Below are 15,810 nucleotides of genomic sequence, written 5' to 3'. Positions count from 1 at the left end.
GTTGTTCATTTCTTCATAGTTGTTTTCATTTCTTCAAAGTTGTTCATCTCTTCAAAGTTGTCCTCCTTTGTTCGCTTAATACTAATAGCCTCGCTGGTGTTTTCCACAGCTGAGTTTTCTAAGCCTCTCCGTGGATGTCGCCTTGTATGTCAAATCGTCCTTGGGGAACGGTTTCTGCTTATTCCCGCATCAGCTCTCACTGGTGCCGGAGTGAGTCGGCTGTCAGGCAGGGGCTCCCGCTCATTTCTGCACAGGTGGCACCGACAACGCGAAGCCACGGATATCAGAACGGATTGGGCCTCAGAAACATAACCTCGTACCTAACGCTAAGTGTCCTCCTCAAAGAGACTTAGGGCAAAGCCTCTGCCACTCATTTCTGAGCTCCCGGTGTCCATCACTTAGCTTGACGTGCATGAGGCATGCCATACATGCCATAGTGAGTTGAATGCCGTAGTTTTGGCCATGACTTGGCACACAGTAAATGCACAGGGCGTTTTTGTGGCTGTTGAAATAAGGCTGAAAGAGGTGCAGTAATTTGCCTGAAGCAGCAGTTATGTCATTCTAACATACTGCTACTCCTTGTTTCTTCAAAAAAAAATTTTTTTTTCAACGTTTATTTATTTTTGGGACAGAGAGAGACAGAGCATGAACGGGCGAGGGGCAGAGAGAGAGGGAGACACAGAATCGGAAACAGGCTCCAGGCTCTGAGCCATCAGCCCAGAGCCCGACGCAGGGCTCGAACTACCGGACCGCGAGATCGTGACCTGGTTGAAGTCGGACGCTTAACCGACTGCGCCACCCAGGCGCCCCTCCTTGTTTCTTTTAAAATAGGTATCTGTGTATAGTGTGTAGACAAATTTATTTCTTTTGCAATCAATGAAGGGACAGATTCCCTCAAGTACAGAAGATATGTGAAGTGGGGACTTCTGAAGTTTATTTATTTATTTTGAATGAGTGCACGCAAGTGGGGGAGGCACAGAGAGTGAGAATCCCAAGCAGGTTCTGCACGGTCAGCACAGAGCCCCATGCAGGGCTCAAACTCAGGAACTGCGAGATCATGACCTGAGCTGAAGTCGGACACTTAACTGACTGAGCCACCCAGGTGCCCAAGTTGGGGGCATTCTTAAACATTTACACATTTTGTCATCAAACTGAATCAATGAAAATAAGAAGTGCTGAAATTAAGCACTTACTATGTCCCAGGATCTCGGATACCAGAGATAACAGATAAATAAGACATAGCCCTTGTTCTTAAGACTTAGAATTAAAAAAATGAAATTTGTATGGTTTGGGCAGTTATATTTTGTGGAGCATTACAGAGGCAACATCTATTCCGCAAGTAGTCTCAACACGTATTTACCTCGGCAGAGTTAACATGCTTGGTGCCGTGTTCTTACTCACTCCACCGGATGTTAAGAACAACTATGTTTCTCCTTTATGAGGGACAAGTGACAGGTTACATTTTCACTGTGTTCTTTGACCTTACAATGGCATCACTGAACATGTAGCAAGAATATAAATGTCCACTCTGCTAAAAAATTGTTATGTACCTTAAAAAACAAATCTGAGTAGGGAGGCTGAGGCCCAAGGAAATTCAACTAGAATTATGTCAAGACCACTAACGTTTCACTTGGTACCTGTTCTTCTCCGGTAGGGCATATGGAAAAGAACCAGATGCTTCAGGATGGATAGGAATAGAGGGGTTCAAGGTTGGGAAACTACAAAAAAACAAAAACAAGAAGAAGATAAACTACTTTTGGTATATTTATGCTGGAGAAAAAATTTTCAGAAGTATATTTGTGGTTTACAAGTATAGATCAACAGATTCTAAACAACAGATTTGCGGGGAGCCTGGATGGCTCAGTTCAGTGAGCAACTCTTGATTTCCGCTCAGTTCATGATTTCACAGTTTGTGAGTTCCAGCCTCACATTGGGCTCTGCGCTGATGGTGCAGAGCCTGCTTGGGATTCTCTCCCTCTTCTCCCCTCCCCTGCTCATGCTCTCACTCACTCACTATCAAAATAGATACTCAAAAAAAAAAAAAAAAAAAAAAACCACAACAGATTTGCCCGGAAATAAAACCAGTTTACTTTAAAAAGTCTGTATTACATGTTAATACAAAACCAGATTTAGATAGAGATAATTGATCACTAATTAACTTCAAATGCTGAGGTGCCTATTGAACCTATCCAGAGTATATAGATCTGAAATTAGACCCAGTCTTATAAAAGAAAAAGAAATTGGCCACAGATCTGTAATTTAGAAAAAAAAATACATTCCTTAAACCTGGGCTATGTCTCTGAAGGTCACGATTCTCTGTGTTTTCAACTCTCATAATGTTACTGTTAAAAGGGAGGAGGTAAGGGGTGGGAGGGTGAAGCTGATAAGTTTTGACTTAATTATGACTTCATTTAAAGTTCTGCCAGAACATTGAAAATTTATTGGGAAGGTTAAATCTTGGACACCATGGCTCTGTTATATAACAGAGTCATTTTCTATTGTATATTTTTTTCTATTCCTCCCCCTACCACCTAATATTCTAATATTTACCCAGAGATCCTTTCTCAGGGACTGAAAAGATCATTATAACATTACAATTATTTTGGCTATTCGAGTATAGTGGATAATAATGGAGCATGTGACTGCCATTCAAAGTCAGCATTACCCGTGGCCTCCAATTCATAAACTAATTCTGCTTACAAGTCCACTAATTGGGGAAGGCTGGGAGGAAGATGCTGATTTTGAGGGTATCATCTGAGGTTAAGTACTGATCAAAGAGAGAGGTCCCTCTTCGAGCACACCATGGTACATTTATGACCTCAGTGTGTACTTGCTGAATGGACTAGAGTCAATCTCATAAACTCAGATGTTCTCCAAGTTACCACCAGGCATGGAGGGTAAACCAAAGGAGACAATCTTCAGCAACATATCCATGAGTGACTCCTGTAGAAGTCTCTTCCACACTTCCGGATGTCTTCTCTCTCTTCTTCCCACCGGGGGTGGCCCTCTGCCCTGGGGCCTTGGGTGGGTAGTGGACAGAAGTGACAACACAGGCATCTCCAGATGCCCAACAAGACATGGGGAACTATACCCTTTGGCAAATGTGTAACTTTAGCCATTACAGACATGTTAACTCTAAAGAAGTCAGTAGCTTAAAGTATAAGAGGGAATACCAATGGGTAGACATTACAAGGGGGTGTATTTCAACCTAACCAAAACCAAAACTCTCTGAGGTTAAGATCTGTGCAACAATGGAATGACCTTCTCATGAAAGAGAAAGATCAGAATAGACTCATTCTTTCATTCAATCATTTACTCATGCAATGCATAATTATTGAGTGCCCACATATGCCAGGCATTATTCTAGGTACCAGGGTTACAGCTGTGAGTGAAAGAGACAAAAAGCTCTGGTGGAACTTTTCTGGAGGAGGATGATTAACAACAACAAAAAAAGAGGTAAACTACTTAGCGGGTTAGCTGAAGTACACGGGTATGTGAAACTCTAGAGAGGTTGGCCAGGGAGAAGGTGATATTTGGGTAAAACCTGGAGGAGATGAGGAAGCAAACTGTATGGTTTGGAGGGAGAACATCTCAGGCAGACAGGACACCAAACACAAGAGGCCCTGAGATGGGACTTTCCCTGGTGTGTTTGAGAAATAGTAAGGAAGCCAGCGCGTCCAGAGCACAGGAAATGAGGGAAAAAAACAGGGAGGAGGTCAGAGCGCAAAGACGGAGGCAGCTGTGCATGGTCTTGTAGACGGGACTCAAGGACTCTGGCTTTCACTCTGAGTCAGGTCATGTAGTCACTGGAGGGTGTGCAGCTGAGGAATGGCATGGTCGGACTTACCCTTTAACAGGATCACATGGGTGCTCTGCTGAGATCAGACCGAAAGGGGGCACAGCTGGTATCAGTGAAACCGTGTAGGGGTGTCTTGCAATGATGGCCTGAACCTGGATGGCAGCCACTAGGAGGCTGAGAAGTCGGTGGACTCTCGCTATATTTTGCAGGTAAAGCAGACATGAGTTTTGGATGGGCTAAACGGCAGTTGTGAGAGAAAGAAAGGGGTCCAGAATGATCGAAGTTTTGGCCTGAGCAGATGGAAGGATAAAGCTGCCATTAACTGAGATGAGGAGGACTGTGTGAAGTGGCAGCTTTGTGGGAAAGAAATGTCAGGAGCTCAGCAGGCCCCACGCTGTCAGCGCAGAGCCCAACGTGGGGCTCGATCCCACAACCCTGGGGTCATGACCTGAGCTGAAATCAAGAGTCGGACACTCAACCTACTGAGCCACCCAGGCGCCCCACGAGGATCAGTTTCAAACTTTGTGGTGCTAATTAGATATTGAGAAAGGGTATCAAGTAGGCAACAGGGCATAGGAGACCAGACTTCATTGGAGAGGTGGAGGTATTTAAACTTGGGGTGTCATTAGTGTGCAGAGGTTTCTGAAAGCCATGGTGCCCAAGGAGATAATCTACAAAACAAGTGCAGGTGGAAAGAAGGCAGAGATAGGGAGGAGGCAGCATAGGAGGCTCCACAGAAAGAGCCCAGAGAGGGAGAAGGGAATCTGGACAAGGGCAGCTCCTGGGAGCCAATGAAGGAGTTCCAGGATGGCTCACTGCAGTCAACTGTGAAAAGGCAATGTAAGAATTGAAAACGGACTGTGAAATTTAGCACCTGGGAGTGACCTTCATAAGACAGTGGCAGGAAAATGCTGGGGGTGAAACCCTGAATGGAGTGAGTTTATGAGAGAGTGGGAGGAAACAGGAGCAGCAAGGACTTAGAACAACTCTGGGAGGGCCTCCGAGGTCTGCACCAACTGTCAGATTAACGAGCCCCTCTGCAAAAGTGCCAGCATACAGGCAGTTTTAGAGACATACTCTGAAATGCTTTAATGACTGTGTTTGTTCAACACTAACCCCACTGGGAAAGAGATCGTTCACTGTGACCTTATTCAAGATTTAATTCAAAGCACTCGGTGCTTTTTGCCACGGCTTCCTGATCTTCCTCTCTGGGTTTTCATAAAGTTACACAATCAAGTAAGAGGATCAGTTTTAGAGATATGTATTTTTTTTTTTTTTTTTTGAGAAAGAGAGCACACACAACCTGAGCAATAAACAGGCACAGAGAGGGAGAATCCCAAGCAGGCCTCACGCTGTCAGCACAGAACCTGATGTGGGGCTTGATCCCACAACCTCGGGGTCATGACCTGAGCTGAAATCAAAAGTCGGACACTCAACCGGCTGAGCCACCCAGGTGCCCCAAGAGGATCAGTTTCAAAGACTACTTCTCATTTTTGCAACTAAACAACAGGCTACCCAACAATCAGTGGGTCAAAGAAGAAATCAAAAGAGGAATGAAAAAAATACCTTACAACAATGAAAATGGGAATACAGGAATAGTCTATTCTCAAGTATATTAGATTCTGGATTAAGTGACATCATCTAAAAGCTACCAAGTGAAAACAAGACTAAACTCTTTAGTTGTACAGGGCTCATTGGTCAAGTTGAAAGCAACAGAATCGGCATATTTTAAGAAATTATCCCAACATCTTGTATGGTAGAAAAAACTTGAAAGTTTGAGTAAAACGACTGTGTTTGAGCCCTGGATTCATTCCTTCATAGCCATGAAAATTTAGACAAAATGTTTAACTTTTCTGAGCCGCAGTGTCTGATGTGTAGAAGTAGAATGATGATAGCTTTCTCACAGCATTACTGAAAAGATCAAATATCATATGGGAAAAGTGATTAGTAACTAGTAAAGCTTATCTAGATATTGATTATAAACTGCTTTCATACACATGCTTTCATTGGACTCTCTCAACCCTATGCAGGAGGCAGACCTGGGTAGTATCCTTCTCATTTTAGAAAAGGGGAAACTGAGGCTCTGGGATGTTAGGGACTTCCTTAAAGCCATAATGACTCTTGTGTGCTGGAGTTGAGACCAGAAACAAAGTTTTCCTCTCTGATCCGGGGCTCTGTCCACTGTCGAGGTGTCCACGTGGACACCACATAACATGGTAATTAGTGAGGCCAGCAGGCCCCTGTGTCCCGGACCAGAATTTCTAAACCTGACCCCTTCCACTTGGTGGTGTGAATGATGGTGCCATGACAGTGCTGTTCAGGGCAGCCTAGAGCTCCTTCCTGTTGACCTCATCTTTCCCTTCTCTTACTGTTCTGTTGTTAACAAGTTCCTAAGAGCCGTTAGTGTCTTCACTGCTCTGAGGGCACGAGCTCTTACTGCCCTTAGAGCAACTTCAAGGAACATTTCTGAAAGTGTCTCCAGAATTAGAGCTGGAAGAAACCTCCGGTGCCATTTAGACAAGCCCTCACTGCATAGATGAGGAAGTTTAATTCTGCAACTATCAAGATCTGGGGGCAGGGCGCTCAGGTAACGTGAGAGCCCACACTGGCTCCAGGCAGTGCATGCTCTGCTCACTCCCCCATGCTGCCACTCACAGTGGGGCTGTGGCATGGCATGCCATAGCACCTTAAATCAAAATACCGAAGGGCTTCTCAATTAGTTACTTGAGTAAAATGAATTTAACTCCACCTATTATAGCATTAAAAAGAGCTTAAGCCACTTAATAAATGGTAGCTAGAGTCACCTCTTAATGGATAATCATATTTTCTCATTTGCAGTGTAAGTGCTAGAAGACAGAATGACTTTAAAACTGTTCATGAGGACTCAATTATCTGATAAGCAATTCCAAAGACCATACACACAAACTCCGAAACATGGCTCTTTATGAACGGCATCTCACAAGGAACGAGCTATTTGTGGCACTGGAGTTCTGGAAAATGTAATTATTTATCCTTTCACAATTAATGAAAGAAATTGGAAATGAAGCTTTCATTTCAAATCCTTTTTATCTGGATGAAACTTTAATTTTACATAATTAAATTGACTTCACAGTTCAGTGTGTTAAAATACGCAATTAGGCGGCATATCAAGGTGAAATGCCTCCTGTTGTTGGCTCATTTAGAAATCATGCTGTCGAGCTCCCAAACAACAAAGAACACCTGCCCACCTGCTCTTATCCCCAGAGCCGGGGAGGCATACAGCCTGCGGGGCTGGCTTCTTAAATTCACAGTCGAATTTTCTTTTTTTTTTTTTTTTATTTTTTTTTCAACGTTTTTTATTTATTTTTGGGACAGAGAGAGACAGAGCATGAACGGGGCGGGGGGGGCAGAGAGAGAGGGAGACACAGAATCGGAAACAGGCTCCAGGCTCTGAGCCATCAGCCCAGAGCCTGATGCGGGGCTCGAACCCACGGACCGTGAGATCGTGACCTGGCCGAAGTCGGACGCTCAACCGACTGCGCCACCCAGGCGCCCCCACAGTCGAATTTTCTTGTAAGTGCTAACTCCTGCAGAAGTTAGTCACGTATTTAAAATAGTTTTTGCTTCTGTTTTTCAGTGGAGTTTTTTGTTTTTTTGATTTTTTTTCCATGAGAAAATATTGTGGGACTGTGATGATGCAACATAGATGATTCACTTTCTCTCTCAGAGAAGCTCCTGCTGAGGTAACCCTTGGATTCTTCAAAGTTGCTGGCTGAAATTCCGTGGAAACTCCCTTATTCCAATCTTGCCATTTTACAATTTGTGGCAAACTTCAGCTGAGACCACTTTCAAATTATTGTTGCATTCCTGGAAAAGGCTTAAATATTTGTAGGTGGTACTGAAGGGTGACATACACTCTAATGGGATTGGGGTGAATTCCCTGGAAAGTTAATTAATTAGAGAGCAAGCAGGAGCAGGGGAGAGGAGAAGACGAGAGAGAATCTTAAGCAGGTTCCACACTTAGTGCAGAGCCTGATGCGGGGCTCAATCCCATGACCCTGGGATCAGGACCTGAGGTGAAATCAAGAGTAGGACACTCAACTGCCCGAGCCACCCAGGCACTCCTGGACATGTATTTTAGGAGGCGGTGGTTTATCGAGGTAGAAAGCTCACCTATGTACCTTCCCCTTGTTTTCCCTTTGAACAGTACTTTGTGATGGTTAATTTATGGCTCAGTAGTGTCCTATATTCCCTTAAGGAATCTGTGAATGGAACACAGTTCAACAATTAGAATGGAGTTCTCTTCCCTTTTTTGATATAGTCTACAATTTACATAACAGTGATTCTTGTTTTATCCATTGGGGAGGTTGTTAGGAAGGATTCATGGATCTAAGCAATATCCTTACTGTAGCAATACATGGAAAACCTGGACCCCTTTTGTGGCTTTTCCAGATAAACACAGAAGCGTGTTGCTACATTCATTATAAAAGCCACAAAAAGAAGATGATCCTATCATGAGACTGCTCAGGACAAACTTGTTTAAAATGGGGGCATATGCTCCTCTTGTAGGTTTATCCTCTGTATAGTACTCTTGCTACTTATTATAGGATGTAGGTTGTTAGGATGATCAGCAGACCATGAAACTGGAAGAAGACTGTAAAATGTATTGGTGTGTAGAGTAATATAATGTATATCAGAACATATGAATGCTTTATTCTTTTGAGCCAAGACTTGAGATATGGTATTGTCTGCTTTTAGGATACCACAAGCCATTAGGGAATTAGTAAATTCTTCTAAAATTCCATGAGCTCGACTGGCCTCTGTCTCTTTGCATTGCCCTGGAATCCAAAGGAGGACTCAACTACCAAAGGACAGAGGAAGAATAGTGAAAACATAGTTTTAGTAAGTGAAAAGGTATATTAATGTAGCCATGCAAATTGTAAAAGCACTTATTCAAATATAATTTCATATTTACAAATTATTCTCATCAGATCTCTCCTCCATTAAGATTTATAGAAAGTAACACTGATGGTATTTAGTTTTGCTTATTGCATACACTAGAAAGCAAGTAAACTACTGTTTAGTGAAATTGTTTACGTGCACACATACACAATCATCAGCTGGTCTCCCCAAGTCTGCAAGTTTCAACACTGAATACGTGTTTAAATAATACCAAACAATAAAAGCTATTTTGCACAGCAACCATAAATCTTTTACCATTTCTAAGAAACATGCAGGTCTGATTACATTTCCTGTAATCTGAGTTTGATTTTATACAGATCCTATTGTATGAGAATCTGAAATGTCTACACAGTAGAGCTGTTGATACATTCTCAGGATTCAGATAAAAGAATTCTGATTGTGTGTAAGAATGTGGTACAACTGACACGTTCCTCAGTATGGCCCGATGCTCTCGGCTACTTTACTGGATCGGATTTGATGCAGAGGAACTGCTACTGATCTGGGTCCTTCAGAACCAGATGGAAGGAACTATGGACACAGGTAAATGTGATACAAGCAAATGAAGATAATGCACACAGAACAATCATGCACAGAGACTCCCTAAACCTTATACTGGCCTCTTTTGACTTCCTTCTCCATCAACACTTACCAAGGCATTGGAGTGGAAAAGATGCCTTTTAAAAATGAAAACCTAGACAGAAGGGATCAGATATCAACATGGAACCAATTCCAGTGAAAGAAAAGACCCACTTTGAAAACTGTTGAGAGTTACCCTTTAATCCTAGCTGTTACCTTCCGAAGCATGAATTCAGAATTGTCACTCATTTGTGTGGATAGAACTGACAGTTCTCCATTGCCAAGTGAAAAATCTTCCTGATTTTTTTTTTTAATTTTTCTTGATTTCCTTATTTGGGGTCAACAGATGTCTGAAAAGTTTAAAGGTTCTTGGTATAACTTTAAATATTTATTTATTTATTTGAAAGAGCACTAGCATGGGACGGGCAGAGAGGAGACAGAGAATCGGAAATGGGCTGTGTTGATGGTAGTGAGCCTGATGCAGGGCTCCAACTCACAAACCATGAAATCATGGCCTGAGCCCAAGTCAGATGCTCAACCGACTGAGTCACCCAGGCGCCCCTCAGTATAACTTTAAATTGTACAGTGAATAAATAGCACTCAGTCCATTATTACGTGGTGGTAGAAATCAAGCATTTGCAGAACAAAATGATGTTTTCTTTAAGTCACCCTTTAGGGAAAGGCAACTTATTCTGACATTGAGCTATCCTTATTATTCGCTTTGAGGTGAAGCTAACTGGACAGAGACCTGTATACATGCACCAAATCACAAAGACAACAATGGACAAGGACTCCAAATCAATAAGCACATGTGAAAGCACTTTAAATCTGTAACATGCATTATAAGGTACATCATCCTTTAAATCTAGAAAGGACAACCGTGAGAGGGAATAATTGTGTTTTTAGAAAGCACTGCTCCCTTGTGCAAGATTTTTGTGTTTAGAACATTTTTGCTAACACCAAATAAACTAGTGCGTGTTCTGCCCATAAATCAGGGAGATAAAGAACTCAAGGATGACTGCTTCCCCAGACCGCTTGATTTTCTTTCTGTATAGTTCATAGTTTACAAGCATCACCAGTGATGGTCTAAATATAAAGCTTGCTACACTGTCATTACCTCCTGTAGTATCCTGTAGATACGAATCTATACCTCGATTTGAGGCCCGCTGAAGCACTCAAGAGCCACTACATGAAACAGTAAGCTACATTTCCTAATTCAAGGATGGATTTAGTTTCCAATCAGAAATGGGAACTACAAACAGCAGCCACCCAATTGAAGGTGCCAATGTAAGTCCAAAGTCTTAAAATTAAAAGTTACCTAAAGATAAAACAGAGAAATAAATCTAAGTCTGCAATGAACAGAGGTAGTAAAATTCTATGCCCCAAGAACTGGTTTCAAAATCTGGAAGGAAAATTAATATTCCTCTTGAATAATGACTTGCTACTTTTTATTGGCACTCTATCATTTGAACATTTATGTGTCATTCACCAGCCAGTGCTCTATTTTTTTATTCTAGTCTCTTTGTGTTTCAGAAGACATTTTCTTTTTGAAAAGAAATAGAGCTTTTTCACTACCCAGATAACACATCTCAAATTCAGTTAATTAGGTAACTGTTGAAATCCCTAACTGCAACTTGTTAGGGCCAGTATCATGCCTTCTCTCTGAGAGGAGGAGTCTGAATTCAAATACAATGATTGTGAACAGTTTAATAAAGACCTTTGTAGATGATTTTAGGAGATTCCCCAGACATTTATTTCAGCCTGGAAAATAGCTGAATACATGGAAAGGATGTACTCTCCATTTAACCAAGTAGACAAAAGAAAAAAATTACCTTAGTCATGAACTTTCAGAGAGAGGGAAAAAGAAACTGGAAAAATGCATTTAAATAATAATGGACTCAGAGTCTTAGAAAGGTAAGTATGAAAATCCTGTAGTTCAATTGCATAAACTTCTGGAGTTGAGTCTAGGAGAAAGTCTATGAACTAGACAGCATTAAAAGATGCACGAAATTAGACCCACATGGGAAGCACTGGTATTTGATGTGCTTGAAGTGTTCTGATAAGAGTTCCCCAAAGCAATCTTACCTTTGTTTTCTGCCTTCAGTTCCTCTGCCATCAAGCTGTCTTGTCGGTTACCAAGCACAAATGCCAGAAACGAGAGGATCAGGGCATCCAAAATCCCAATAATGGCCAGGATGTATGCCCAGCGGACTGAACACGCCCCAAGAGTGTACTTGTCTGTCTTTTCTCCACACATCCGTTTGACTTCATCTGAATCCCAGCCATCAGGGAAAATCATACAGCCAAGCACAAGGCAGGCAGCTTGATGAAGAGAGAAAAAGAGAGGGAAAAAAAAGCAGTTAACATAGATGTTATTTTAGCAAATATTGCTACTGGGTGTCAAAACATTGCTTTAAATTCTTGATTTAAAAACTAGCAAATCTTACCACTGTCCTACCCTGAATGGTTTTGTGTGTGTGTTTTTTTCCTGGTTTACTTAAAAACAGCCTACTATTGCAGTGAAAGGTACGGGAACACTATTTACAGCAAGCCTGAGCATTCTGAGAGAGGTCTAGGTTTGTTGATCTATAAGAAAATACTAAAAAACTTGAATTTTGGTTGCATCTGTGGGAAGGCTTCCATTGCGAATAGGCTGTAAGGAATCAGAACACAGCAGAATGACAATTCAACACTGGCTTTGAAGAGCTAGGACAGCAGCCAGATGAGGGATTAGGATAACATGGAAAATACCAGAGTGTATATTGACTGAGTCACAGTAAAAAAATAATTTTCTATTGCATCCTCCTACACACCCACATGTGTGCGTGCGCACACACACACACACACACACTCTGAAGTTTCTTGAAACCATGCCTAGTAGATTCAGCACACCATGGTATTTTCTAGCTTCTGTTCTATTTCATTTTTTAAAAGGCTGAAAAATGTTGCAGCATGGTGTGGTACCAGAGATTTTATGGAAATTCAGGAACTTAAGGAGAATACTTATATTTTATTTTCCAAATATCACTGTGGGAATCATATGAATGCTTTTTATAGAGTATGTTACTTTGCAGATTAAAGAAGATTAGTAGCTATTTGTTGCCACTCTTTATATTTAATTGGATTATTTAGGGGTAAGTGAGGATAGTTTTAGATTATACAAAGCTTTCTTAAAAAATTTTTTTAATGTTTATTCATTTTTGACAGGGAACAAGCAGGGAGGTACAGAGAGAGAGGGAGACACAGAATCTGAAACAGGCTCCAGGCTCTGAGTTGTCGGCACAGAGCCCGATGCGGGGCTCAAACCCACGGACCGTGAGATCATGACCCGAGCTGAAGTCAGACACTCAACGGACTGAGCCACCCAGGCGCCCCAAATCCAATTTTTAAATAAAGAAATCCTATCCCTTTGAAAGCTGTGCTTCTAGATGGTCATTACACGATAAAAATTGTACTTTCTGACAATGTATTATCAAAATATACATTTTCTTCTGCCCCTATCCAAATTTCCCCTATTTGGCTATTTTTGAAATGTGAAGTCTCCCCAAAGTTATAGTGTGTTTAGGATTAAATGGAGCCATTAAAATAGTTTAGGCTCTGTTAGTTTCTTTGGAAAGGCATTACTGTGTTTTGCATTAATGAGTGTGTGCTATAATAAATTCTGTTTCCTGGCATCCTATTAATCAGAACCCTATTCACCTGCATGATGTGGATAGCCAGCAGAAACCAACAGCTGTTCCTAATCCAAACTAAGCAGTATCCGTAAGAGCCTAGGCTAATGTCTCAGTCAACGAACGATTAAACACTATTCCTCTTGGTTTTGTAATTATTTCTAATTCTTTACAAATTGATCATCCTATAAGATGAAGCAGCATCACTATACTCAACAGTAGAGAACATAAATCACCAGAACATTTGATTAATTTGGACATGCTATTTCCTGACCACAAGGGATAGTGGAGAATTAGTTCCAATTGGGCTATTATCCCCAAATGGGTTTCTTGGTAGAAAGTCACCTAGGAAATGCTTAGCTGACTCGCAGCTATCTATTCCTTCACTTCAGCAGTGGGTTTTCTGGAAGACTATCAGGGAACATTTTTGAGTGTTAGAAATGAGAGCTCACAAGCTGGAGGTGAGCAGAGAAGGATGCTCTCTGCATGCCGGCATGACACCTTCCAACTTACAACATATAATAAAGGCATCCTTGTGAGGACAGGCCCGTTGATTTCCATTTTAAGCATGTTCCAAATGGTTAGGAAGCATTCACATTCTAAAAGGCCCCTCGGTCTAGAAGCTGATGCCCCACAGTGGGTTCCTCTGAAATAGTACACAAACAGCCAGTGGTTCCCTAGAGCCACTAATTGCTCTGGCAATTTTCTGGCCAAAGAGTTGAATGTAACCTCTGTGAAGGAAACGTCCTTAGAAGAATCTACCAATGTTTTTAATTGGGTCTTTCTCCAAAGGAAAACGAAGCAAGATGAAAAAAGCAACGGGGGGGTGGGTGGGTAAGAGGGAGGTTGTCTATGATTTGGGTCATGTGTACAGGCTGATGCTGCTGGGCCAACTGTCCCGGTCAGGACACTGAATGCTGCGAACCTGAGAACGGCTATTTTTTTGGACAGTAAGAGGAAGACTAAATTCATTCTCTAAAAAGTCTATGCACTGTTGCACAAAAAGCATGATAAATTGCCTCATGTTGCTGAAGCACTCACGGGAACGTGGTGAAAAACGAACCTGCATCCACTTAACTCTATCAATTATTCAGGCACGCAGTAAGGGAAGGGATTGACGCCAGAGAGCTGCCGCGCCGCGCTCTGCAAGGGGAGCGTTCACCTGACTGTCACTCTAAACACCTGGTAAAGAAGAGGCACGCATCCCCAGCATCTTCATTAGCACACAGCCCGCAAACCGGAACTACCCTATTTACACATCTGGAAAAGCTGTGATGCCTACACCTCAGTCTACCTCTGGAAAACGGAGTTGCTAGGTAATCCGGGACATGAAATACTGCGGTTGACAGTCTGGTGGAGAACAAATGGTCTCCCGATAAATTCTGGTTCTAAATCCAGTGTAATTTTACGAGCATTTCACTTGAGGTCATAGCACGAAAGGTGCAACATCCCCTAGAGAGCGGGAAGGGGGGCGGGGAGAGCAGGTGTAAACAAACTCTGGGCTCTCAGAAGAGTCAGACAGTGATGTGTGAGGATGATAATAGATCCTGTGCTCTGCCTCGACGCTCAGCCCTAATTGCCTGAGTAAAGAGCCACACATCTCTCGGTACCTTGTGCTGAATCAGCTGTGAGCCCCGAGCGTAGCTGAAAGGGGATAATCAGGAGTCTGCCCACACCGGCTCTTAGGAGCAACACAGCGGAGAAACAACTTTCATGGAATATGATACAAGAGGAAACACACTTAAATGGTACAATATCACTTGCTAATTTACCCAAATGTTGAGGCTTAATAGCGAAGTATAATGCAAATCAGAATTTAGAACGTAAAAATACAATGCTGTTCTGATCTCTAGAACGTTTGCTAGGCAGTTTTCTTTTATGTTTTTTTTTTTTATTTTTTTAAAAAAAATTTTTTTTCAACGTTTATTTATTTTTGGGACAGAGAGAGACAGAGCATGAACAGGCGAGGGGCAGAGAGAGAGGGAGACACAGAATTGGAAACAGGCTCCAGGCTCTGAGCCATCAGCCCAGAGCCCGACGCGGGGCTCGAACTCACAGACCGCGAGATCGTGACCTGGCTGAAGTCAGATGCTTAACCGACTGCGCCACCCAGGCGCCCCTCTTTTATGTTTTTTACATTTATTTATTTTTGAGAGACAGAGAGAGACAGAGCACGAGTGGGGGAGGGGCAGAGAAAGAGAAGGAGACACAGAATCCGAAGAAGGCTCCAGGCTCCGAGCTGTCAGCACAGAGCCCGACGCAGGGCTTGAACTCACAAACAGTGAGATCATGACCAGAGCTGAAGTCGGACGCTTAACTGACTGAGCCACCCAGGTGTCCCCAGACAGCTTTTGATACAGATCTTGGATCCAATCAAATTTCTTAAACTCCTGATAGTGACACAGTTAATAATACTACATCTCATAACAATAGCTAATAATTCTTGACACTCCCCTTGAGTGGGGTACACAGCGTATCATTTCATCATTTCAATTCTCAAAGCCAAGAGAAACAGGAGAGCACATATTCCTGGCTTTTCCAGTTTCCACAAAGAGGGATTTTTCTCGAAAAGCCCTTGGCCACTTATCCCACTTCTCATTCCTCTCTATGGAGATGGAGGGATTTCCCCGAGGGAACCTGGGCATAGTGGCCCAGCCCCTTCCTGACCTTACCTTAGGAGCTGCTGGCCTACATGAGGCCTGTGTTCCACTCCTCTGTGCTGGCGATTTCACACAGGGCAGGCCTGATTCTCCACTGCTGTTTTGGAGTAGGAAGGTAAGAAGGCCTCATTTTGGGGGAGCAACTTAGAAAGTCCTTTTGGTT

General features: G+C 42.5%; 1 protein-coding gene across 3 annotated transcripts in view; it reads right to left on the bottom strand.

Annotated features, from left to right (window-relative positions):
• Positions 1-15,810, bottom strand: part of LHFPL3 (LHFPL tetraspan subfamily member 3) — a 584,503-nt gene that overhangs the window by 171,399 nt on the left and 397,294 nt on the right. For all 3 annotated transcript variants that reach the window (XM_040472874.1, XM_040472875.1, XM_040472873.1), the window contains exon 2: positions 11,402-11,638. In XM_040472874.1, the coding sequence (XP_040328808.1) occupies positions 11,402-11,638 (237 nt within the window). The remainder of the gene's footprint in view (positions 1-11,401; positions 11,639-15,810) is intronic.

The sequence above is a fragment of the Herpailurus yagouaroundi genome, unplaced genomic scaffold (genome assembly GCF_014898765.1).
Source record: "Herpailurus yagouaroundi ecotype Mexico unplaced genomic scaffold, PumYag 100, whole genome shotgun sequence".
Classification (NCBI taxonomy): Eukaryota; Metazoa; Chordata; class Mammalia; order Carnivora; family Felidae; genus Herpailurus; species Herpailurus yagouaroundi.
The sequence above is the reverse complement of the archived record's forward strand: the minus strand, read 5'-3'. Positions and strand labels throughout refer to the sequence as shown.